Source organism: Lathamus discolor, chromosome 9, assembly GCF_037157495.1.
Source record: "Lathamus discolor isolate bLatDis1 chromosome 9, bLatDis1.hap1, whole genome shotgun sequence".
In the NCBI taxonomy this organism is placed as follows: Eukaryota; Metazoa; Chordata; class Aves; order Psittaciformes; family Psittacidae; genus Lathamus; species Lathamus discolor.
Window position 1 is genome coordinate 12,783,184 of NC_088892.1, and position 25,338 is coordinate 12,808,521.

At 38.2% G+C, this 25,338-nt stretch overlaps 1 protein-coding gene across 1 annotated transcript; it reads right to left on the reverse strand.

Moving 5' to 3' along the window:
- Positions 1-1,686: 1,686 nt before the first annotated feature.
- RADX (RPA1 related single stranded DNA binding protein, X-linked) lies at positions 1,687-25,135 on the reverse strand. Its single transcript, XM_065689555.1, has 15 exons — positions 24,429-25,135; positions 23,119-23,261; positions 21,130-21,322; positions 17,278-17,386; positions 17,033-17,124; positions 16,816-16,938; positions 15,533-15,640; positions 14,602-14,769; positions 14,290-14,450; positions 13,580-13,788; positions 12,398-12,466; positions 11,280-11,359; positions 7,115-7,408; positions 5,689-5,871; positions 1,687-4,791 (listed from the first exon to the last, which is right to left on the reverse strand). The coding sequence occupies exons 1-15, from the start codon at positions 24,997-24,999 to the stop codon at positions 4,646-4,648; spliced, it is 2,649 nt and encodes an 882-aa protein (XP_065545627.1). The 5' UTR covers positions 25,000-25,135; the 3' UTR covers positions 1,687-4,645.
- Positions 25,136-25,338: the final 203 nt, after the last annotated feature.

Here is a 25,338-nt window from a genome sequence, read left to right on the forward strand (position 1 = left end):
AGCACTTAAGACTCAAATTGCACAATACTTTCCCTCCCTCTTTGAATTCCTTGATTAAAGCAACAATCATCCCCAAACACAAATGCTTCCTCATAGCCTGTGCTGTTCTGGACCAAACTTTGGAGAAATAATCATGCTTCAGCGCTTCATGCTGCGATACTCACCAGGATGCGACATCAGGACGGTGCTGTTGCCTTTGCCCAGCTTGTTGTAGATCACAGCTGCTGCCGCACCCCTTCTGGTTGCCACTTTAATTTTTTCAGCAAAACTGCAATTGCCTCTTTCAATCAGTGCTATCCACGGTGGTTTTGTGATGGTGAAGCGGGTATTTGCATCACAGGCTTCAAGATTATCAGACACAGGAATGCCCACAAGCCCCTGAGCACTAAGTAGAGGAGAATTTAATCCATACAGTCCACATATGCAGTGGTCGGACACAGACTTGTTGCTAGTGGTGTCAAAATAGAATAAACTTAGAGAAGCACGCACAGAAAACGTTTCTGTAGTCTTGAATAGAATACTGACAACCATCAGGTGGCAGAAAAAAATGAACTTCTCCACTTGCTTCATTGCTGATTCACAAAATGCAGACGTCTACAGATACTTGCTTCTGGTGGCGACCGTCCCCGGCTCAGTCTGCCAAGGGATTGACGTTTCTGTTCCAACAGGAACTCGACACCACCCAGGTGAGTCCTCAAGGTGTCAGTGAACTTATCTGGAGTGGAGGCTGGGAGCAGACACAAGTGACACACCTGCGTGTTGTGAAGTCCAGAAACAGGCTGAAGGACGTTCAGCTCTGACTTCCTGCTCCTTTCTCATGAAGAATCATTCTCCACACCCTTCCCTGCCACTCTGCACAAATTCTAGCTCTGATGATGCTTCCTAAGCGACAGCTTGAGCCCCCTGCTCCTGTTTCAACACTAACGTCACCTTGGAGGAGCAGGTCATCTTTCATTCAACGACGTAAGCTCAGGGCTCTCACTTCACAATGCATCTGTTATGCAAATGGCCTTGTTAGAAAGGTCCAAAGCAGAGGGAGGGAAATACAAAAAGAATTTTACCCATCTTATAGGCTAACACAACCAAGTTGCTCTCTGCATTTCTCCTTTTAGCTTCTTTCAGTCATCAATTCTGCCAGGTCCAGCTTGTTCTGGTGTTTATAATGAACTGATTTTAATATTGATTAAAGCATGAGATGTAAAATCACCAAAACTGATCACAAACTACCACTTCCAGCCCATTTTCACACTGTAGTTCACAATTTACACCAAGATGTTCAAATGATTATCACATAACTCTCAGTTTCTGGAAGTAGGCTTTTCTGGAAGTATTCTTTCTCTGAACTCAGACTGTTGTATTCTGTAACAATTACAAATATCAACTATTGTTTTCTTACATTTGAATAGAAAAATGAAAACTGTACTAATGTCAGAACTCTGTAGTCCACAAATCATAATGTTAGAGAACTTTTTCTGTTTTTATACAAAAGTCATGCTGCATGCAGTGATGAAAGCCAAGAGAAGCTGCAACTGGGGACAGATAATTTGATGGAAGCTCAACCTAGTTCTCCTGTAAAGATTCTTTAGAAGAGTGAACATGAATGATTGTGGCAAGGATTTTTGGGAAACTGAAACAGCTTTCAGAAGTGAAAAGAAAATGAAAACAAATCAAAATAAATAACCCAAGTTGTTTACATATATTTATTTATTTATATTCTCCAAGTTTTCAATGTTGCACTAGTTCTACATCACATTAATTAAAAAATGATCTTACCTCTAAGACTTGGCAAGTTTTATACACACAAAAAGTACCATCAGCTACAGAGTTCACCTTCCCCTGTTTTTGCTTGAAATTAGTGCTGGAAACATACGAAACATGCTAATTTAAGATTTTACAATACAGTTCTTCGGCTGGGTATGAATTCTACAGTTAGGGAATGTGCTCTTGTATTTTACCCTCAGCAGTGGCAATACACAACAAGAAGGATGATTTGTATGGCATTCTGCAGGAGTAAGAATCTGTATTTTGGCTTAACACGGCAAAACCAACATGCTTTGACAGACCCAGCATGAAAAATACTTTGGTTTTGTACTTGTGTCAATAAACAGCACCTGAAAGAAAACAGCAAGTACTTTCTTTGCAGATGGGACCTTTGCCCCAGTGCTACAGTGCTGGTGGCAGGGAAGAGGGAGAGCGGTGGAGCCATGTATTAAACACAAGACTTCAGAAACTGAACTCGGCATAGTGAGTTCGGTGTAACTTAAGGGGTGCGGGAAGTGCTGCTGTAGAATGACCTAGAGTATTGAAATTCTGGGTCTATTACAGGCATTGAATATTCTCTAGCTAGACACAGAGAGCCTGTGTATTTAACATTTGCACTTCATTCTGCAAGATTAAATCTCTCTCCTTCCCAGCTTTTGCTGTGAAAAATTTCAAATAACACTTCCGTAAAATAAAATTATATTCTTTAAAGATTTATGTGTGCATTACACACACTCCACACCATTCTGGTATTTCTTTTAGAGTTAGGAAGTCCTAACATGTAGGATGAAACGATTAATGCTATACGTTTAAAATGTAGTAAGCAGTGCAAGGTGGCAAACACCCTTTGATGCATTTCTACCGCATGTGGTGGAGTGGCTAAGACAAGATAATAAAGTGGCACTCTGTGACAGTGCCAGCCACATCTGTCCTTTCATACAAAGATAAATATTTTAAAAATTGCTTCTAGAAAGAATGGTTTCATTAAAATCAGACTTCGACCTGAAGTATATCTAGATAAAAAAATACTTGCTGACACAGTCAGCTTGGCTCAGTTTGGTACACGAAGTGCTGGTGCTAATCCCTCTCACTCTAGAGCAATGGCGTCTGTCACATACCCCAAGACACAAAAATACACAATAACGTGATGCAAGCACCATCCATCCTGCTCTTCTTGTGTTGGTATATTTTCACTTTGCCTCCTGTGGCAAGGTTACAAGGTACTCCGAAAGGCATGGGTTGACAAACATTGCTCTAGAACTAATACTGTATGATCCATACAAAATATAAACATACAATACATAGTCACATTTAACTTTTAGACCCTGTACAACTCAAGTTAAACTTTTTCCATCAATACATTTTTAAACTGTAAACCACAATAGAGAGACAGGATAACTTTATATATTTCTTTAGAATGTTACGACTTTCCCTTCTTATCTGAAGATACGAACTTGTACTATAATAAGCAGAAATGTTTCTCCTTCAATTACCATTAACAGAAGTCAGGGTACAGAATTTAAGTACTTGAAGACAAAGTCCACTGTCCCCAGGGCAGACAAGTGAACTACTTGAAAGAGATATTCCTCAATTACCAACAGGCTGCTAACATATGCCTAGAAGTTTCCCACAAAATAATAAATCTGTTCCTATAAATCAACACTGTGGGGTTTGGTCAATAATGCTAAAATTTAATTGTCTAGCTTCCATAATGCAATCATTTCTTCTCAAAGAATGGAACTGAGACCAGCATTTCACATGGACAAGTTGTCAAATAGCAGTGTGTTTTAGCTCCTGCTTAAGTTCTTAGGGATTCAGTTGTATAAATGATTTGAGGCTGTTTCACATGGGAGGAAAAAGGGGGACTGGGTTTTGAACTCAGCAGGAGCCAGCTGCTACTTAGCATACAGGCAGAAAGTTGTCAGAATTTTACAGCCTTTTGCTTTTGCAGCAGTAGCAGCTTCTCACAGCTGCTGAGCTCCTTCATGTGTTCAGAATACAGCTATTACTACAAAGAAAGATGATAGTACTGATCACCAGAAAAATCCCTAATGGTGTGACAAACAGGATCCTGCCATGCTAAGCACTCCTTAAAGTCAGTTTTGTTCTTGCAAAGCTAGAAGCAACTTCCACTAATAAAGTTTCTTTTTTTTTAAATAATTAATAATTTTTTAATTAATAAATAAAATATGTTAGAACACTTTGGTTTTTTACACTTACTACCCAAAAAGGTATATACAAAAGCAGCTATATAAAAAAAACAGCAGTTGACCTTGTTCAGGTAAGAAGAACTGAAAATGGTTTTTGGATCACCAAAAGCCCAGAGCCAAGTAGTGAAGGCACCATGGTATTTAATCGCTTTCTCAAAACACAGTAAGCCTCAACACTGCCACTAAAAGATCACTACAGAACATAACAGCTCTAATCCTCAAAATTATTCTAATTTCCAGCCTGAATTTTTATCACAGCCTGCTAATTCTTTTGCAAACATTGCCTTTAATATTGGGAAAGCCTGCCTCTCTTTTCAGTTCTCAACCTGATACATACATTTCCTGTGTATGTATGTGCACAGGCAGAGAAAGAGAGATGGCAATCATACCATATCATGGCATCCTATCAAAAGATAAGTTCACTGTATTGTCCATTCACCCTTCTTGAACATAAGTGACCAAGACATTGTGTAGTCTGTTTCAAGACTGTAAATAAAAGCAACAGCTCTCCTTCTCAGCTACACAGATGTCCATTACAACTGCTGTAAGAAACATAATTTTACTTTGTGTCTGCTAGTTCTAGAAAAGTGCAATATATAGAGGGTGTATTCAAGTTACAGCAATTTTATTTCCCTCTTTTTGAGCAAGATAAATTTGAAAAATAAGTTATTAAATTACACTACATCCAGCACATTGGGTTCCACTGTCTTGTAGATTTTGCTTAGAAAGACTTCCACCTTATCACCACCCAAATGACAGATGTCCAGGATGCAGACAACATGTTTGCCATCTAGATCCATCGCTGCTTTTACAATTTCATCTAGAAGTTAAGAAAAGGTGTTTTAATATACATACAGTAAAAAGGTATAGTGGATTGACATTGTTTTCCATGCAGTAATGTGTGTATGTTCAACCTTCTTTCAGTGAAAAACCTCACTCTAACTATTAAATGCTGGCTTAGTGGGGTTTGGGTTTTGGTTTTTTGTAGAATTTTACTAGTAAATTTAATTCCTAGAAATGACAGGGCTCCAGAACTTGGATACAGAAAGGCTGAAACATACATTCCTTAACCATTAGTGATTCTCAGGTCCCATGGTATTAGTCAAGGAAAGGTAAAAATGCATTTAAATAAAATCAAGTCTGTCTATATAACCATGCAGGAAAATATTATAATTAAACAGCATTTTACAGTATGATACACATTAACAGCATTCACCATATTTGTTGTGAGGTGCTAGTAATGAGAAACATAATCTGAAGGAAAATAATTCAATAGCAGGCAAACAATTCCATTTACAGGTGGCTTTAGGTTGTGTTAAAGCAACTGTTCAAAGTGACATCGGTGAAATGGATTGGCTGAGTGCCTGTTACTCCACTCCATTTCAAAGCAGATCAAGCCAAATATTCACATGCTCAGCCACACATCCTGGCTTTTATGTCAGTATAATTTTGCATCAACAAGTAACTGCAAATACTATCTAGGTCACTTAGGAGTAGTAAAATACTATCTGCAGAGTATGAGAACAGCTCTGGTAAAAACTGCCTTGGAAGTTCGGTATTACGTCTATTTACTGAAGGTGGCCACATAGAATTCATGCATCTTCCACTGAAGACATGAACATGCCTGACTTACAGCAGAGATTTCTATAGCGGATTAACTCTTGTATTCAAAGATAAACCAAGAAACACGAGTAACATCAGTGAAAGCCAGACTCACCTGAAAGTGGAAACACGTCAGGAAGTCTTCCACTGCTACTGGCTGTCTGCTGACTTGCAGAGATGCAGCTCATACAAGACAGTAATGTATCATTTTGAATGTCTTCTAGTTGAAATAAGTGGGGATCATCAGGACAAAACAGTGGAAGAAATGCAACATCTATTGCTACATCGTGGTTTATACCTGTTGAAAAAAAAATTGAGTTCTTCAGCACATTAGCAACTTCATGCACTTTGTTCTTTTACCATTAAGTGATAACTGACATCTGAAAATACATGCGTATATATATTTATACAGAAGCACATTCAAATTGATATGATGTTATAACTTACTGTGATTTAAGGCTAACTGTTGTTAGCTTAGAAGACATTAAACCAACACTGGAAGCCATTTCACACGCCCTTTTAACTTTATCACTGCTACAAGGGTAGGGAAATTAATTTTCCAACCAGTGTATCTATGCAGTATGTGGGGCAGTACTTGTGCTACTTTCATCTTGAATATTATATTGCAAATTGCAAGCCTCAGGATTCTAATGACTGTAAATATTCAAACACCTTCTCTGCAAATCTCCCTTAGCAAATAATGGAAACTTCTAAATTATGGGAACTTCACATGAGCATTGTTATGCTAGGCAATTTCTTTCTCTTAATGTGAAAAAAATATCAAACAGATTAATATCCCACAGTAATGTTAACAGCTACCCATCAACTTGCATATTTATATTTTAACAAACAAAGATCAGTCAACTGACACTGTGCTAAACAGAAGCTCCTGAGAGCAGCTGGTGAATACAGCTGAAATACAGCCATTTATTTCCTAGCATGAAATAAAGCCACTTTAGGAGCAACAGTACTCAAAAAAAACCCAACTCAAAAAACAACTCAATGAGAATAAGGCTCAAAAGAAGCATTCACAGTTGTCCTTCTCCCTTTAAGAACACTAACTTGCTTCTGTTGAATACCTCTCCAGCAGGAAAGTCAGCTGACAATCAAGTACAATTGAATAATTTACCTGATTATATCAGACTGGTTGAACTAGTGAGCAGGACCTACCTCTAACTGTAATAATAGTTTAAGGACTACACACATTCTTCAAGTGATACATATAAACCATCAGAAATATAAACTATATGAAAACAGATACTAGAAATAAGATATTCAGTAATTTCATTTAAAGGTATTTTTAATGAGAATTACGGCTTTCTGGTAAAAAAATATACTAAGTCATGACTCTAATGGAAATCTAAAATGTCAATCATCTTTTCAAACTTCAAGAAATACTCAGAATCAACTGATTAATTTTGAGAAATCCTTTCGGTTTCTGACAAACCTTCAAGTCATTCTGAAATGAGTGAAGCAAAGAGTTAAGAGCTTATACTACTTTTGCCTAACCATTTTTAGAGGCTGACCTACCAAATACTTACCCAGGACTGTCACTTCATAATAGCCAAGGCCACTAGCACTTTGAAAGTCACTGATATTTTTATGTGTTCTGGTTTCTTTTGGCTGGTGCACTGCTGCATGAAGGTTGTACTGCTGCATAAGCAAGTCTCTGTGCACATAATCAAATTTACGTGGGATGCTTTCTGGGAAAATTGTGCTGTGATGCAAATACTTCATTAACTTGTCTTTCACTTGTGCCCACAGGTCACTCTGCCACAAACCACAAGCTCTTTCAGTCTCTTCAGTTTCAAGTGTATCACTCATTCCTTCTTGGTCTATTAAAAACAGAGAAAATATTTAGTTGCCTATAGGTGCATAGAATCGTATTGCTTCTCTGCTAGATGTGAAATATTTTCATTAGAAGTTTTCAATTATGAAGACATGGCAGAATGTTCAAAACATACAACACAACGAATTAAACTAGGTTTGGAACATGGACAAACTGGTAACCTTAGAGGCTAGACCAGCAGCAAAAATGCATTTCATCACATGAAGAGCATCACCGTGGCTTGTTTTTGGCAAGCACAAAACTTGTTTAATGAACACCATGAAAACAAGTTTAAAATGCGTGCAAATGAAGGTAAACTTTTCCATCCCTTGCACAGTAACTATATGTTTACATTGAGATTATGCTATACAATTTCTTGCTATATATACAGGCAACAATAGCTTCACTCTTTTTTCCTATTACATGCAACATGGGGATTGTTAATGGCAACTGTGTTAATATAACCATCACTTCCAGTCTGAAGACAAGTGTTAAACCCCGCTTTTTATCAGAAAGCCTTGCACCTCCTCCATCTTCTGTGAAACAACTTCTCATCACATAGCCTTTCCTAAGAACATTGGCATTTTTACTTCCTTTAAGTGTCATAATTGCTATGATGTTCAAAAAGGAAGAAACCAGAATGTAGTACACAAACTTGATACAACATACACAAGAATATTCAACAACGAACAAGTCTTGCTGCATTCAATTAGACAACAAAGGACCATGAAGTTAAAGAAAAATGACACTGCTACTGAAATGGAAAGTGTGTTCCGGATTGCATAAAGCAGTATTTTTTTTTTTTTTTTTCACAAAACTGGAATTCATCATATAACATAGAGTGGCACGTGAAAGCTGCTACATGAAGAAACATTTTAATCACCATTTTACTTGGAGAATTACAGTATTCTCTACAAGCATGAAGAAGTAATATTATACATTAGGCAAATAAAATACAAAAAAAAGTTTCAGAATATAATTAGGAGGATTAAAAAAAAAACCCTTCTCTTTCTAAAACTTCAATCATAACTTTACTTTTCTCCCTCAATATATAACTGGCACCATAATCTGTGTCCTGCTTGTACACTCATTAACTTAGCATAAACATGTGTAATTAGGAGAGCACCATAAAAAAACCCACCACTGGTTATCGAAACAATATGATGCTGAAATCTTTAGCAAGCTGACTGCAGTTTAGCCTCTTGGCAGCAAAGACTACTTTCTGCTTTAAACCAATTAAAAACATAAAAATGGCGATGGTTAACATTGAAACACATGATTTCCCACAAAAAGCAACTGAGATGAACCCTATGTTCATCTCAGTTCAATTAGCAGAAGGATTTTTTTTAAACCTACTGTATGTTTATAGTATACAGTAGATGTTTCTTCTTATAAAAAACTAGAAGTTAATTTGGTTGTCAGCCTACACCATTACTATAAAGTTCCTTTCTTGCAAACACTTTTGCTAGTAAACCTGAGTCAGTGCATTTCTACTTCAGTTACTCATGCTATCTTACAGCACAGACTGCACTCTTACTTCTTTTTTGTACCTCTTGCAAAAAATAGCACCTGGAGTAAACGGAATTCCAGTGAATGAACCATATTCCTATACTGCTTCCTGCCTCAAGATATTTCAGTGTTTAAAAAGATACTAGTAATTTGTTTCAGATATCTCCATTAGCTCCTTTTGCATATCTACCCAATCCAATGACTGCTAAACAAGTGTTGCTCTGATGCAGGCTGCTATGACATGGAGAGCAAAGTATCAGCACTGCGATACATAGCTATAAAGGGAGGAAGGAGGGAAATTTCATGTTCCCATAAATAGCTTCTAAAGGCAGTTTCCTTTGCTGGTATTTAAAAAAAACCAGGGCTCTACCTGGGACCATGGTAACAATGCTACGAAGCTCAAAGTAAAACTTCCCCATTTTATATAGCACCTATGACCTGAACTTCCAAAATCTGAGAGAACACAGCATGGAAGCATTCAAAAATTGTGTAGATGAGGCCCTTGGTGATATGATCTTGGCAGTCCTGAGGTAGTGGTTGGACTTGATGATCACAAAGGTCTTTTCCAACCCAGTTAATTCTATGATTCCATAGAAAACTGCTGACTTTGATACATATGCCATACTTAATAGGCTTGTTAAGCAAAATATAAACATACCGTTATTTAGATAAAACTAGCATCAGATAAACACAGTTTTTTATAAGACTAATAAATACTGCCAGGAGGACTGACGTTATGTGAGAAAAATATGTGCATATGTTTAGCAGCCACATTTACTAACATATTCATATAATTATTGCATACTTACATTAGATGAGAGACTGATTAATTTATTTTGGTCTACACTCAAAATATCAGCCAACCGAAGTTATATAGGGTTTCACATGCAGTGAGGGAATATCAGTGGAAAAGTTTAAGAATAAAACTATCTAAAGATATCTGTATTTTAGATACAGGTATCTAAATAAAGGAATCTAAATGTAAGTATCTAATGCAAGATTTCTTTACGACACATAAAAAATGAAGCATGTATTTCACTGGTAATAATTGTTGTTGAAAACCAGCCTTTTAAAATAAACAGTATACATGCATTCATTTTATTAAATCTCGATGGTACCACAACAATTCTAGAGAGAGTAACAGCATACTAAAATAAACACTACAGGTACCAGAAATTCCTCTAAAAATCCTTTCAGGTGAAAACACTCAATCTGATTTCATGGTTTTAAAAGCAATAAGAAATTTCACTGAATACTAACAACTAATAAAACAATTAATTATCAAAGTTTCTTACAGATCCCTTAATTCTGAAGAACAGATCTCAACATAACACCTGAGGCTGCTCTTTCTCTGGAATAAATCTTCACTTTAAACAGTTACTTGTACAATTTTTTCTCCAATTTGGAAGTTTCCTCATCACTTCAGTCTCTGAATATATTAAACATTTAGGAAAATTAACTAATCTCTACTGCTTTAAACCAGCACAATGGAGTAGATCATCATCAAAAGGCTACAAGGACAACCTACTGTGGTCATTAATAAATGAACTCTGCCTTGCCAAAAATAAAAGGATGGACAACATTACACATAATGTAGTGATACACAGAAATAAATTGGCAGATGTTAATGTTGGGACAGATGCAAGGAGCAGACAAACTTTTAGATGAAATTACATGACTCAGAGTATATTCAGTCAGCTTTGAAAAGAGGAAAACATGTCAAAATATTTGCATGAAATAAAAACCAGACCAAGCTGCACATAATGACAACTGACAAATGAAGACTTTTTCTTCATCCAAAATAGATATGAAGAAATTAACTGCATAGAACACAAGTTTATTTTTCAACTGCAGAGGAAGAGAGAAAAAATTAAAAATATTAACTTAGAAAACTCCATAAACCAAATGCCATTCTTATTACTGGCTTGTAGTAAGAATGTTTCATCTATTTCTTTCCCACATCTTGTATTTATCCTTTTAAATCAGGTGCTCACAAAGCTCTGGGGCTACCTTCCCCAAGAGGGACAATTTTATTGTATGTAGATCACTACAGCAAGAAAACTGAACAGAAAATATAAGGTCTGATGCTACCAAGTGCTTCAAAGGTATAAAACTAACTTGAAACTTGTATAAAGCCCATGCTGTCCCTCCAGCCATCCTTTAGAACAAATCAGGGACATGACTGAGCAGAAAAGCATTAACAATACTTTGCTATAGTGGCTCCCTAGAGGTTGATGCAGCCAGATGTACAGAAGAACTGTCTCGACAAACAAAAGTTATATGGGTATCTCTGTTGCCTGTTTTGGACCTATAGAGAAGAAGTAAGCTTAAACCTCCTAAGGTTAATATAACAACTATTTGCAACATACCTGTGGAGTGCTGTGAACTGTCTGACAGAGTCTGGCTACTTTTATCTTTCACAATATCTTCATGTTGAAACTCATCCAAGCTATAAAAAGAAAGTTACAGCATATGTATTTAAAACCTATTTAACCTCAAACACTATGCAGCATAAGTTCAAACCTTGGCAAATTTCTAGTGATAAATGATACAAGCTTGGATGAGTGAGCAGTAGTACCTGGTTTCATATTAAGAGACATGTAATACAGCAGCTTAACATGAAACCTACCACACTCAGTAAACCAGTTTGGAAGAGCTTAGGACAAGAACTACTTATTTCTTTTCTTTATGAAGCAGATAAGTATGTATTTTACATCATTCTATGATGATTCAATGAATCATCACAGATTTACACCCAGCGTTTACACTCAAAAAAAACAGTGTTTGTTGCCCTCTACTGGGCACCTCCTGGAAAGAGCATGTTTCACTAAAATCTGAGCATCACAGATAGCCAACAGCTTTATGATTTGATTCTAAAACACAGACGCACAGGACACTGCTGCACTTTCATAGAACCTTTCAGTAGTCAAAACTAAAGCATGAATGGAGCCATGCCACCACTCTGGAATCCAAAAAGATATAGAAATTCCAAATATGTATTTTCCTTTGGACATATGACCCTGTTGTAACAACAATCAGTTAAATCAAGCAAACTAGATTTTTGTTATAGTATGTTTTTTGAATCACAAAATTTTGAATTAATGGTAAGCAATTTGTCTCTAACCATCTCTAACTAATTACCTAGGATATCATGCAGGAGAAAAATGTAAGAGATACTCTGCAGCCAGATCATGGTAAAATAAGCTCTTAAACCCACCTATTCCTTTCTCTTTGCTGCACTCCTGTTGTTATAAACCCACCACGATGTCTGAATAAACTCAGAAAAAAAAAAAAACAACTCAGCATTTCAGAATATCCAATATATTTGAATGAGAATCAGTGCAAAGGAAGTGAACAGAAAATATGAAAGTCCCCATATCTGTTCTTTCGTTTCACTTCCATACCGGTTCCTGACCTGTTAAAGTTTGACTTCAAGTATCTGTTCATCATTGCAATTACTTAATATAACTAATTTCATATGACTTACCCAAGTTTTCTTCTTGCAGATCGTGTGAAATAGTGGTGAGATGATACAGGAGTAACGGATGCACTTCTCCTTAAAGTAGGAAATCCACCATTATTTTACAGTGTTTATTTAAATGGAAATACACCAAACAAAGAATACGTATGTTCTTCGTCCAGGCAGAACTAACCTAAGGCACTCAAATACTGGAATTTTTCTTACACAATGGAAATCGACTAACAAGTTTGCTGTAACACTGACAAGACAGGACTTCCGTTCATCAGGGTTTCCTTAAGTTTTCATTCAATCCTATTTATAATTCATCTCTTTTTCTCTCAAAATATTCTCAACACCCACCATCTTCCCACATTATGACTGTTGGATGTGAAAATTCAAGAAAAATACCCCTTTATAGCATAAGAAATCCACTACAATAAAAATAAATAAAAATTGAAATGTGACTGGCTAGATTTTTGCAGCATTAAATCTGTCAAAGATACACCAGGCTTTTAATACTCAGATTTTGCACAAACATTGCAACAAAGAGCAATCTTACACAAGCAGGTATTCTACTTGAGTCTAATATTGTTGCATCAGGCAAATTACTTTGTCTTATTCTGTTTCCTTATATTGGAATGGTATCCTTTGTCTATGTCTGACTAGAATGAATACAGTTTCATTAAATCCCATCACAAGCAGAGCCATAGTATTACAAGTTATTTTGAGCTGTTAGGTACCTTAGCACATGACCACCATCTATTTGCCTTTCTGACAGCAAGTAACAGCTACATGCAGCATAGAAAAGAGTAAGTTATGCCTGAAACTAAGGATCCTGATTTTGCCTTATCAGTGATGGAATCTTACTTCCTCACACCACTTAAACTGTCGCTTGCTCCAAGGCTGTTACTAAACTACACAGGGTTCAAGTATTAACTACTTTTATTTCAAGTCTGTGAGATTAACAAAGTAGCACACGTTAATCAGAAGTGAGCTGTGCAGCCCAAACACCTACTTTAATCAAGCCTTCAATAGCCCTAACAGTGCAATTGCCATCACCTGATGCTAGGAAAAGTACCTAACTGCCCTTTGAACTGTTTATGCTTTCAGAGCTTTCTTATATATTTTTCTGTGGCCTGTGCTCTGAATTAACTTCTGTAAACACTTTTTAGAAGATATTATTACTAGATATTTATGAAGAGAGCTTACTGTTGTGCATCTGTATTTAACCTGCACGGCATCTTTCTCTTGACTGAACTCTTTTGTGACAGAGATTGGTGATGATGTTTTTCACCAGGAGTGTACTGTGACTCCAGAAAAGACTTAACTTCTTTATTCTGAAGGTTGGTGCCTTTTTCCTTGTGAACAGAGTCCTCTTTGGATGCAGCAGAACTTTCAAGGGACTGAGAATTATCTTTCTGCAACAACAGTTAACTGTTCAGGTTTCAAAGCACTTAAAGTTTTGCTTCTAACTAACAAACCCGCATGTTTCAAAATAACTTTTAAAGGAACATTTTACTCTGCTTTGTGAAAGTCATGTTATATCTAGCAGAAATTATCTTCTAATCATATTAATAAGATAAATTCTGTCTAAAAAGTTGATAGTGAGCATGTTACAGTTGTTGTCTCTTCCACATTCTAATTTACATTAGGTTATCCAGTCAGTTAAACTAGAAACTTCTAGTTACACAGTTCTGAGTCTGAACTGTGGAGGAAAGCCATAACACTTTCAGAAAAACACCAGTCATTGCTTTTTATAAAGTTCCAAGTTATTACTTTCGAGAATGTTGCTCTCAAAATAGCAAATAATGCTAATCAAGAAACAATGTAAAGAGGTTCCCAAACTCAAATGCAAGATTCTCCACTCTAGTTATGATCATAGCTGCTTAAGTGCTATAGTATTAATCCAAACACTGTACCTGAGAAAGTTCCACTCCTGAGGCTTCTTCAGCCACATTGATACAGCTGACGTATCTTATGGCACTAATTATTCCCTGAACAGCGATGCGCTTGTGTTCTCTGTAGTGCAAGTCTTCAATCTCTTTCCCTGTTTCACCTATAGCTTTCAAAACAGATTCAACTGGAAAAAAAAATTTTTTTGAAGAAATACTGTATCAAAATGTCTGAATGCAAGACTCAAAAGAAAATTTGTTACTAAATACTAAATTGATTTTAAAAATTCATGTTTCTTAATAATTTTAAATCTTTAAAGATATTTGAGGGTATGATACCTTTATTGTTTTTACAGTATTTCAAAAAGTTATTTGGAGGTCGTGGAAAAGGATAATAGCCACCAATAACAGCTTTCTCCATTTGATCAACTTCGTTTTGTGTTTTAATCCACTGAATGAAGTTTCTTACTTTGGTATCCTTGGTGTATGGCTGGCCCCTGTGCCACCCTTTTAAAACAAAAATAATGCAGTATCAAAACCAAAGCAGGTTATTGTCATCTGTTTCTCATCCTGAAACTATCCTGACCACTACGTAGAAAAAAAAAAACAGATTAAGAAAATCTGGACTACAGAATACAAAAGACATCTTTCTACCAATTAACAGTGTTGTATCAAATTAACGGTGTCTGTGACATTGCCTGTGACATTGACAAGCAGTATCTAGCATACAGTATCACAATACCATAAAGACTACATTAACTGCAGACAGCAGTATTCAAAACAGACTGCCGGAAAGAATGCTCCTTCAGTGCCACCCAGCACCACATCATTTTTCCACTGCGAAGGACGAAACATAATAGCCCTCCAAATACTTGGTGAAAAAGATTAGCTAAGATAAATTTAGGACAACTATATCCTTTTTTTGTTTGTTTATTTTTCTAGTAAGGAAATGTATAAGCCAGAAAAGCTGCAAGTGTTGATGTTTTTAAGGAAGCGGTAATCTGCATTGCTACATTATCAAAGGATTAAAATTGTCTGAAAGAATCAGTAAACATATGACTTAACCCAGTAATACTTTGGTACTTTTTATAAGATATACCCATTAATGCCTCACGAGAATGCAATTTTCTTTTTTCTGTTTATAGTGGTATTTCATCATTGCTGACAGTGAAGCCAATGCTATGCATTGATTATTTTGTTGTAAAATTAAAATATCCTTTTCAAAGAAATAAGATGAGAACTACATCAAACTAAAACTAGTTTAAATTACCTGTAATGAATATTTGACTTTCATTTGAAGTTGTAAGGTAAACTGTGCTGGAAAGATTCTCAGTGAGGTCCCGTACCACTCTCATCTGTGTACACACCAAATATGTCACTGGAACAAAAAAACAAGAAAACCAAAAAAGCCTTTCAGTTTTTTTCCTGGTATTCCATTGATTTCAGAACGTTCAGACTGATACACACTAGATTAATTTTGTTAAGTGCTCTAAACAAGACATTTTACTTTCTGAGCCAATAAATGCTTCAGCACAAATTGAGCTTCTGTTATGAATTACAATATGCAGATGTAATTAAATTGCCAGTTTAATAACTGTGTAAGGAAATTTCAGCATACATATTAGGACTAAAACATGAGATACTTCATCAATCAGGTAGGATATCCATGAAAGAAGTAGTCAATATGGATATTAAATGGCTGTTTTTCTTAATAATAAAAAGCATAAAACCATGGAAAGCACAAGAAATCATGACATGCCACTGCAAAACTTCAGCATAGAGTACAAACTCACTCTTTTGTTAATAACTCACTTTATCACTGGAATGTCATTCTTTGCCATTTCCCCAGAACACTCAAGATTAATAAAGCCCTAATCTTAACAAGGTCCTGCAGCTGGTCCTGCATTATATGACATAAAAATGCACATGACATCAACCAGTGTCAATGGAAGGATGAGCACTTGGAGAAGAAGAGAAAGATGGCAAGAAGAAATACTTAAAGGTTCCTTTAAGATACTTAAGGATTCCCCAGTTTGAAATACATCATTATTAGCTCACATGTAATAACTAACACAGCTGGGCAATGACTGCTTTTTGGGAAAAAAGTATTTATTCAAAGAAATTTAGCTTTTCCACTTCCCCTCTCTCTTCTCTGCCAAACCTCTTAAATTATTCCTGTCTATTAAAAAATTACTTATTTACAGGGCAAAAGGAGCAAAGATTTGACCATCTGCCTGCTTTATTTGCCTCTGATGCAAGAGATGTTGCCCCAGGTGGTTCATTTAAGTTTCTGTTTGAAATTAATGAGATCATATGAACCCCAAGCCCAGCTGGCCATCTATTTGTTTAGAGTAACTGGCAGATTGCAATATGATAAGGGTTTCAGATACTTACTTTATCTTTAAATTTTTATTTCTGATTAGCTATTTTCCCTTTAAGAGCTAAACCATGGCATTTTTGTATTCAGTGGCAATTATACTCAGAATATGAAATTAGCAACCCAGTAGAAAAACACTATAAACAATTATTAATAAGCATTATAGAGATGAATACTTGGATGAATACGCTCAAACACTTCTGGTTGAGAAGTTGCAAATAATTCCAGTATGAACGGTTGGTCTGAGGTCCCGTCAATGGCATGTGCCCAACGATAGAGCCAGAAGTCTTCGCCATGTTCTATATAAACAAATATTAAGAAAATTGCATAAACATTTATTCACGAAGTTAAATATTGTTTGATAAATTCCAGAAGTTATATTCATAGAAAAACCTTTCTTTCTTGCTCGTTCAGCCCTTCCTACGAATGTCACAAGACCAATAACATCACAGGAATGATTGTTTGGTAAGCCATCCAGTTCTGACCTAAAACCAAAATAGAACAAAACCACATGTACTTGTTAATAACAAACCATAAAGCTTTCTCAAGCACTTATCAAAAAACATTTCTAACTAACATTCAGTGTAATGTAGTAAAACTAAAGTTCCAGCTTGACAGACAACAAAACTGTATTTTACCTTGTGATAAAACGATATTTAACTTCAGGTAATCCCCACTCTGGCTTAACCATTTCTTCTGGAATAATAGTTATTTTAGTAGGAGGATCTCGAACATTAAGGCTGATTTCTGAGAATTAAAAAAAAAAAAAAGTCAGTAACATTCAAGGCATGAATGGAAATTAAAACAAACAAACAAAACCTGCAAAAAAACAGGGTTCAAGTTTCTTAAATGAAGTATTCCAACTGTGTCTCACTGTTTGTGAAATTACGAATCAATTCCTCTAATTTTATGTTTTCATCAACATAAAGCAAGGCATTCAGGTACAGCATCCAAGAGTGCAATTTTATAATCTGAGCAATATTAAACTTTTCAATTCCCTACATGAACCCATGAGTCTGATCCAGTCAGATATTTAAAAGACCAGCAAGAGAAACTAACACTACAATACTTGTTAGATACGAAGTACTTTTTATGCAAGCTTCATTCTCAAACATCACCAAGATTTAAACTTGACTTGGAGACAATGAAATAAAACAGAAGATAGCACTCGGAGATACAAACTTCCACATCTGACACCAGTTCAGGTAGTTCTTAATATGATAGAAATATACCATGACCATAGAGAACAAAAAATCCTTCATGTCTTTCAAGGTCTGTCTCTCTACAGCACCTGAAGATTTTGATTTATTAAGCAAACTATTTAGACATTTAATAACAAAATGGTGGAGCACTGGATGAAGCAAGGGGTTCTGTAACCAGATAAAAAATACAGGAAGAATGGCTTCAGCATCTAGAATACACAAGGTGGCTCTCTACTGTCTCTCTCATAACAATATTGCTGGTATGAAAAATACAGATTCTGATGAAGCTTCTACAAGGTGATTTGGTTTGGGTAAAGGGTTATTTAAATAATGTACCTGGAAAAGTAATTAAATATGTATAAAATATGCATACAATATATAATTATACCCATGTTTCACACTAGCAATGCAATATTAGGAAGGCGTCAGACTTGAAATCAGACCCTTTGCTTAAAAATTTTCTTTTGGCTATTGCTTTCTAGCAATGTGTTTGGAGAACAATCGTGGTTTTGCATATGGTGTTTTAAGACAGTATCTTAGAGATTATTTCTGAAAACAAAACTTCCCCATGCATCAAAACTATTTACCAATTGTTTTGTCATTTTGAGATTAGACAAAAGCCATACACTCAAGACTATACCCTGCGATGATTCAGAAGCTAAGGTCAGCCCAGGCTATTCAAAACAGTAGTTTTCATCAGTACCACATGAATTCAGTGATTTGTGAAATGCACACATTGCCTAGCAGTGAAATTCATGGTGTTGGGACTACCTATTTAAGCTCCAAATATTTTAGGTCCTGAAACAGCACTTTTCAGCATGTCATATAATGCTGCAGCTGCAAACAGAAGCAAGCAATGCAGAATTTGATTCAAAGAAATCTTGCAACAACTCTTGATTTGGAAAGTCCTTTCCGTTGTGGCCTTGTCAACCCTACAGATATATTTTACAACATTTACAGGTGAATACTGGAATATGGTGGAATCACAAATTGGAAACAGATAATGAAAAATGTTACTTATGTAACTTACTGCCTTAACTAGCTAGCTGAAGAACTTTAGGAGCACTTATTGTGTACGTTTAAAAAAGCCTGAAACATTGCCCCATATTGGGCATATACAGAGATCCTTCTATTAATGGAGTAATTAGCGAGGCATTAAATTGCACTTCACATGAACAAAAAAACCCCAAACCCACCACCAGGAGTTGCCTAAAATCAATTTTAGAACTTCTCTAGAAGTTTTTTATGGATATTCTGTTCTCTTTAGATCCTCCTCTTACAGTATAAAGGCATAAGATCCATCAATGCATGATGTTATGTGCTTTTCTAAGCTTACAATAAGACAAAATTCTGAGCTTTGTGCTGAGAAAAGAAATAAGATACTGTACATACATTGATATGAATCAAGGATTAGTGATTTTACAGTTTCTTCATGGTCTTAAAATACACCATGGCACTTTACTATAGTCTTCCGGTTCTTCCATTACACATCTGTTACCATTTACAGCCCACTGGCCTACTTTTCCATTGTGATCTCTTGTTAGCATTTCTACCCCAATAATGCTTGCAGAAATCCCAGCCATTAAAACGAAGTGGTATTTGCCCATACAGAAAGTCACCTCATAACATTTTATTCTGTCCTTTCTCCATAGAAAGGTTTTGTGGCAATTGTAATTATTTTCAGGGATGGTTTATAATCATCAACAGTTTCCCTCACAAACTTACATTCCTGGCTAAACATTTTTCTTCTGCCAACTCATCATAAACACTTCAGACATTAAGATCTGGTTTTAAGGCAAAGACACATTAGATTGAGAATACAGTGCCTCTAAAAGGGGAAAATAGTTTGGTTTTGTGTACTGTAGCAACTGCATTAGGAAACTGTCATTATTCATAAGTTATGTATACATATATATACTTCACTAACATGCATATATATTTGCTTATTTAAAAGAAGTTGCCTGAATTTTCTGAATGTTGCCTGTCATTTTTTTCCAAGTTTGAAAGCAAAAAAGGTAGAAGAACTCATGCTCGCTGAAGGAAAAAACAAAAAAGTTGACCAAATCCCTTTTGAAAAGGCTATTATTGTGTCCTGGTTTTGGAAGTAGCAGTCATTTTTCTCCTTCTTAGTAGCTGGTGCAGTGCTGTGTTTTTGACTTTCAGCCTGGGAACAGTGCTGATAACACTGATGTTTTTAGTTGCTGCTCAGTAATGTTTAGTCTGACCAAGGTCTTTCTGAGTCTCATGCTCTGCCAGGGAGGAGGTGAAGCCGGGAGGAAGCAGACAGGACACCTGACCCAAACTAGCCAGAGAGGTATTCCATACCACAGTACATCATGCCCAGTATATGCATATATGGGGGCAGTTACCCGGACGGGCTAGATCACTGCTCAGGTTGAGCTGGGTATCAGTCGGTGGGTGGTGAGCAGTTGTATTCTCTTCCCTTGTTATTTCCCTTATCATTATTATTATTGGTGGTAGCAGTAGTGGTTTGTGTTATACCTTAGTTACTGGACTGTTCTTATCTCAGCCCGTGAGAGTTACACTCTTTCGGTTCTCCTCCCCATCCCTCCAGAAGCAGGGGGAGGAAGGGGGTCGAGTGAGTGAACAGTTGCGTGGTTTCTGGGTTGCCGGCTGGGCTTAAATCATGGCATATTGTTATATTGAAGCAATTTCACTTCTGTAGCATAGCTCCTTTGTTATCTGTCACATTAAACAACTGCAAGCAAGAAAATACCTTCTCATAGCTGAGGAATATTTGTCATAATTGCACTGCCACGGCGCTGCTGGTTCAGCACAGACAGCAGTCATCAATGCAACTTTTTATCTAGTGGGGCTTAGCAGACACTCTGGGCCTTGAACATATACACTAAAATCTAAAGTCAGATCAGTGATGTGGAAGAATGTGTGAGCCATGCACAAATATCTGCATTATTAAACAGGAAGTAGAATCACATTAAAACTCAGTGTCAGAGGCCTGTCTTTATGATGCCAATACCTGACATCAGGGATTAGTTTTTTATTTATTTTTAAATAGAAGTTTTAACTAACTGTGACAATAAACTTTGTATACATGATCCAAATATGAACCAAGGAACAATAAGAACTTGGATACCAAAAGACCTTTCAGAGCTAATATTTAAGGATATATACCTTATCAATTCATCTCAGCAATGGATCACTTTATTTCTGTGCAGAGCTACCTTTGGATCACTTTTATTTCTGTGCAGAGCTACCTTTTTACTGCTATACTTAACTGAATCAAAACAGGTTTCTCTGATACTTAACCAATTGTAGCAAATCTCTTCATCTGTGAATCCCCTGGGGTTGGCTTTGTTTTAAATGGGTAACTGGTTTTGACAGCGTACTGCTCAAGAAGTAATACTGTGCCAACCTTCATACTGTTATACCATTCAGGACACAGTGAGTTCCACAAAACCATTGACATCATGCCTGAACCATCAGCAACTTCAAAGTAAGCCTAAAGAAAAGAGAGAAAAATACATTCATATCTTATATATCATTCTGGTACATATTTATTTTATATAATGCATCAGCTACTTGACTTATGAACAACTTCTCTGATGATTACAGATGGATACAGAGTATGTTCCAAAACTTGTATTGAATACTAGAGTTGAAGAAATCTCTAATTTCCACAAAAGAATTCTTCTACAACTATTCCAGCCCAAACTCTTCTCTTTCCAGTGCTCAATAATGGTAGGAGACACCAGTTTCACTTTGTGGTTTTTTGGAGAAGGTTGCGGCAATAGCATATACAAGAAACAATACTGTAAAGATTCTTTTTTGTCAAAGAGAATGCTGTATTTGGAGTAATATTTCAAAATATCCATGAAGGAAGTTGAGATGTTGCAGGATTATTTGCTAAGCATTCCTGATCAAAACACTATACAAGTCTGACTTTGACAAAAAAACCCACAACCTACCAAAACACAAGCTCCTAAAATAATCTGCATCGTAAACCACTACATTTTCATTGAAGTGTTTCTCATGACAAAGATTTATACCAGTTGTTGCTATTTTTTATTTTTTATTTTTTTTACTGGGTGAACTTTGAATCCATAACTGAGTAGCTCACTAAACAGCAAAAAAGATTTTTAAATACTTTTATAATGGACTTAAAAGATAGTAATCCACTGAAAAAAGATCTCAGCCTTATAAAAATACTTCATTTTATCCATCCATCAGCCTCAATCATCTTTAATATATCACCATTCTTGAACATATCTATCACCTTATGTGTCTTTTCCCCTTGCTGCTTCCAAAGCCCTCTTTTCCTTATTCCAAGTTCAATACAGAGACTATATAAATCAACACTTGTTAGTTCATTCTAATATTCCTGATTAGTCATGAACCATTCATCCTTGAAAGTAAACCATTATAACACTGAATCTTTTGTTACCTATTGTTTTTTTTATCTAACAATGATAATTCAGCACACAACACTATTTAAGGAAGGAATACATAAAGCAAAGAGCATGTAAAATCTGTCTCCTAAGTTCTTGAACTAACCCAGCTCTGGGTGTTGATTCTACACCTAACACCAGTAAATATGACTGATGAACTGCCAAGGAAGTTTGAGTATCATCTGGACTCTCCTGAAAAGTACATCCAATAAAAAGATCCAGATTTACCTTCAAGTGCACAGGGAATGGAAACTTGGAATAACAGAACACCACAGCCCTTAAGATGCTTCATACCTCTCTCCCCCCATGGAAGAATCATATGAGTTACTGGAGCTCTTTGTAATGTGCTGCCCTCCTGTACAGGGACTGGCTGGGATGGAGTTGACTTTCTTTGCATCAGCCTGCATGGTGCCATGTTTTAGATCCATGACTATAACAGTGTTGATAACACACCAATGTCATACGTGTTGCTGAACAGTGCTTATACAGTGTCAAAGTCTTTGTTTCTCACTGCCACCCCAACAAGTAAGCTATAGATGGGCAAGACGCTGGGAGGTGACATAGCCGAGATAGGTGACCTGAACTGACCTAGGGGATATTCCATGCCATGTAACATTACGCTCAGATATAAAACAGGCTGCTAGTCTTCCCAGAGTACACATTGTTCAGAGACTGGCTGGGCATTGGTCTACTTGAAAGGGCTCAGCATTTTAATAAAGGTAGCAAGTTTAATATAAAGTAGCTACAACATCATTCTTAACTTTATGTACTTGCTACATGGGAATAATGATTTCCAAGTATCCTACAGCTATTTGTTCAAATGTTAACTGATGCATTTATCTCTCTTTACCTGATAAGGCATATCCATTTTTTTCTCTGGTTTCCCGTAGTACCTTAGTCTAGATTTGTGCAGGATTCTCACAAGAAGTGGATGGTAGTGAACTCTGCTTCTCCAGGTCATTTCTAGCTGACCAAGAGAAGTCAGCTTGGAGACTAAGGTTAACGGGGGGAAAGAAAGAAAGAGAAAAAGACCAAAGTAGTATTTATGATTGAACATTTAAGTTTTCAGAAGTAAAGTGCACAGATGAGGACGTCACATGTATTTTCTTAATGTTTGTAACATTTAAAAAGGGTTATTTTTTGATATTGCTCACCATGAGATCCTGTTCTGAGCTAGCTGCAAACAGCATTATTTTGATTTGGCTTGGGTTTTTTTCAGTTTTGTTTTTAACTGAAAGAGAGCACTGTGACACATTTTAAATGACAAGGAAGCGTCATCAGAGGAGCAGAAGAGCTAATGCAAAAGACCTCCAGTATGAAGATAGGCTGAGAAAGTTGGGGTTGATCAGCCTGGAGAAGGCTGCATGGAGGCCTCAGAGCAGCCTTCCAGTATCTGAAGGGGGCCTACAAGGATGCTGGGGAGGGACTCTTCACGAGGGACTGTAGTGATAGCACAAGGGGTAATGGGTTCAAACTGAAACAGGGGAAGTTTAGACTGGATATAAGGAAGAAGTTCTTTACTGTAAGGGTGGTGAGGCACTGGAATGGGTTGCCCAAGGAAGTTGTGAATGCTCCATCCCTGGCAGTGCTCAAGGCCAGGCTGGGCAGAGCCTTGGGTGGCATGGTTTAGTGAGGTGTCCCTGCCCATGGCAGGGGGGTTGGAACTAGATGATCTTAACGTCCTTTCCAACCCTAACTATTCTATGATTCTATATAGACGTTAGCCCACAAGAGCATCACACTCATGCAAAAGTCCCATGTATACCTCCCTCCTCACTTCACTTCATGGACTGGCCTCAGTCCCTTAACATTGACCACATTTTGGGTGGTAGCTTGCAGGCACAAGCACCAGTCCCACTGACTAGCCAAGAGATTACTACAGGAAAGGATGTTTGTGACACCTCAGGAGCCTGGGTGCAAGCACCGTATTTTCAGTCAAAGTTTTGGAAAGTTTAAAAACCCCTCTCCAAGTAACATGAACATCTAAGCTGTGACACATATCCCATTCATATGGGTGCCTATCGCAACCAGAGGGTCACTTCTCACCAGGAAGCTCAGCCCGGCGCACAAGCAAGGCAACGACCGGACCTCCTCACCCCTGCGCTGCCTCGCGTTCCCACCTACACCCCCTTCCCCTGAAGCCGCCTCCTCGCCGCTTACCGTCGACGTCCACCTGCGCCCGGGGCTTGTCTGCCACCCACACGTCTCCGTACGGATCCTCGTTGTTCCATAGCGGCAGGTAGTGCTTCTTGTCGCCGCGAAGGGGCGGCGGGCGGCCGCGGGGCAGGGCGGCGGGGGTGGGCCCGGCGCCGCAGGCCAGCTCCAGCTCTTCCAAGCAGGGGAACCCGTAGTTGAGGCGCCTCTCCTCGTACCGGTAGGAGCAGCGCGTGAGGCGCAGGCGCACGCCGGCGTGCAGGTGCGCGCGCTGCACCAGGCCGTTGAGGTGCGGCGCCAGGTAGCAGCGCTCCTGGCTCGCGCCGTCCGCCACCGTCACGTCGTACCAGTAGCGCGCGGCCGCGGCGGGCTGCGCCTCGGCCAGGTACCGCTCCACCGCCACGACCGCCACGAGCGGCGGCGCAGCGGGGACCGCGCTCAGCTGCGAGTCGCCCCGCGCTTCCGCAAAGAGCCTCCGAAGCCAGGAGGCACCGCCGCTCACCGGCACCGGCACCGGCGCAGCCCTCTCCTCGCCAGGGCGGGCGCTCCCGCCGCTCTCCGGGGTAGGGTCCTGCATAACAGCTTCGCGCAGCCCCTCCCCCGCGCCGCGCCACCGACAGCCGGGGCCGGGGCCCGGGCCCGCTGCTGGGGAGGGCGGCGGCGGCGGCGGCCTGAGCCTCCCGCCGTCACGGGCCCAGCCGGAGCGCCGCCATCGTGCGCGCGGGGTGGGGCTGGTGCGCGCGCGCGCGCCGAGAGCCATTCAAACCTCCCAACGGTCGTGGGGGGGGAAGGGAGGAGCCAGCGGGCCCGGGCCGGGCGGGGGTGTGAGGGAGGAAGCGCGGAGCCGGCGGTGGCTGCGCGGGCGCCGCAGCGAGAAGGGGATTCTGCGGCGGCCCCCGCTCCTTCCCGTTGGCTG

Coding starts and splice junctions, on each gene's coding strand:
- RADX (XM_065689555.1), bottom strand. CDS start 24,999: ATGCAGGACCCTACCCCGGAGAGCGGCGGGAGCGCCCGCCCTGGCGAG. Junction 5,872..7,114: donor TTATGAAGTGACAGTCCTGG/GTAAGTATTTGG, acceptor TTTTTTCAACAG/GTATAAACCACGATGTAGCA. Junction 4,792..5,688: donor TGACGTGTTTCCACTTTCAG/GTGAGTCTGGCT, acceptor CTTAACTTCTAG/ATGAAATTGTAAAAGCAGCG.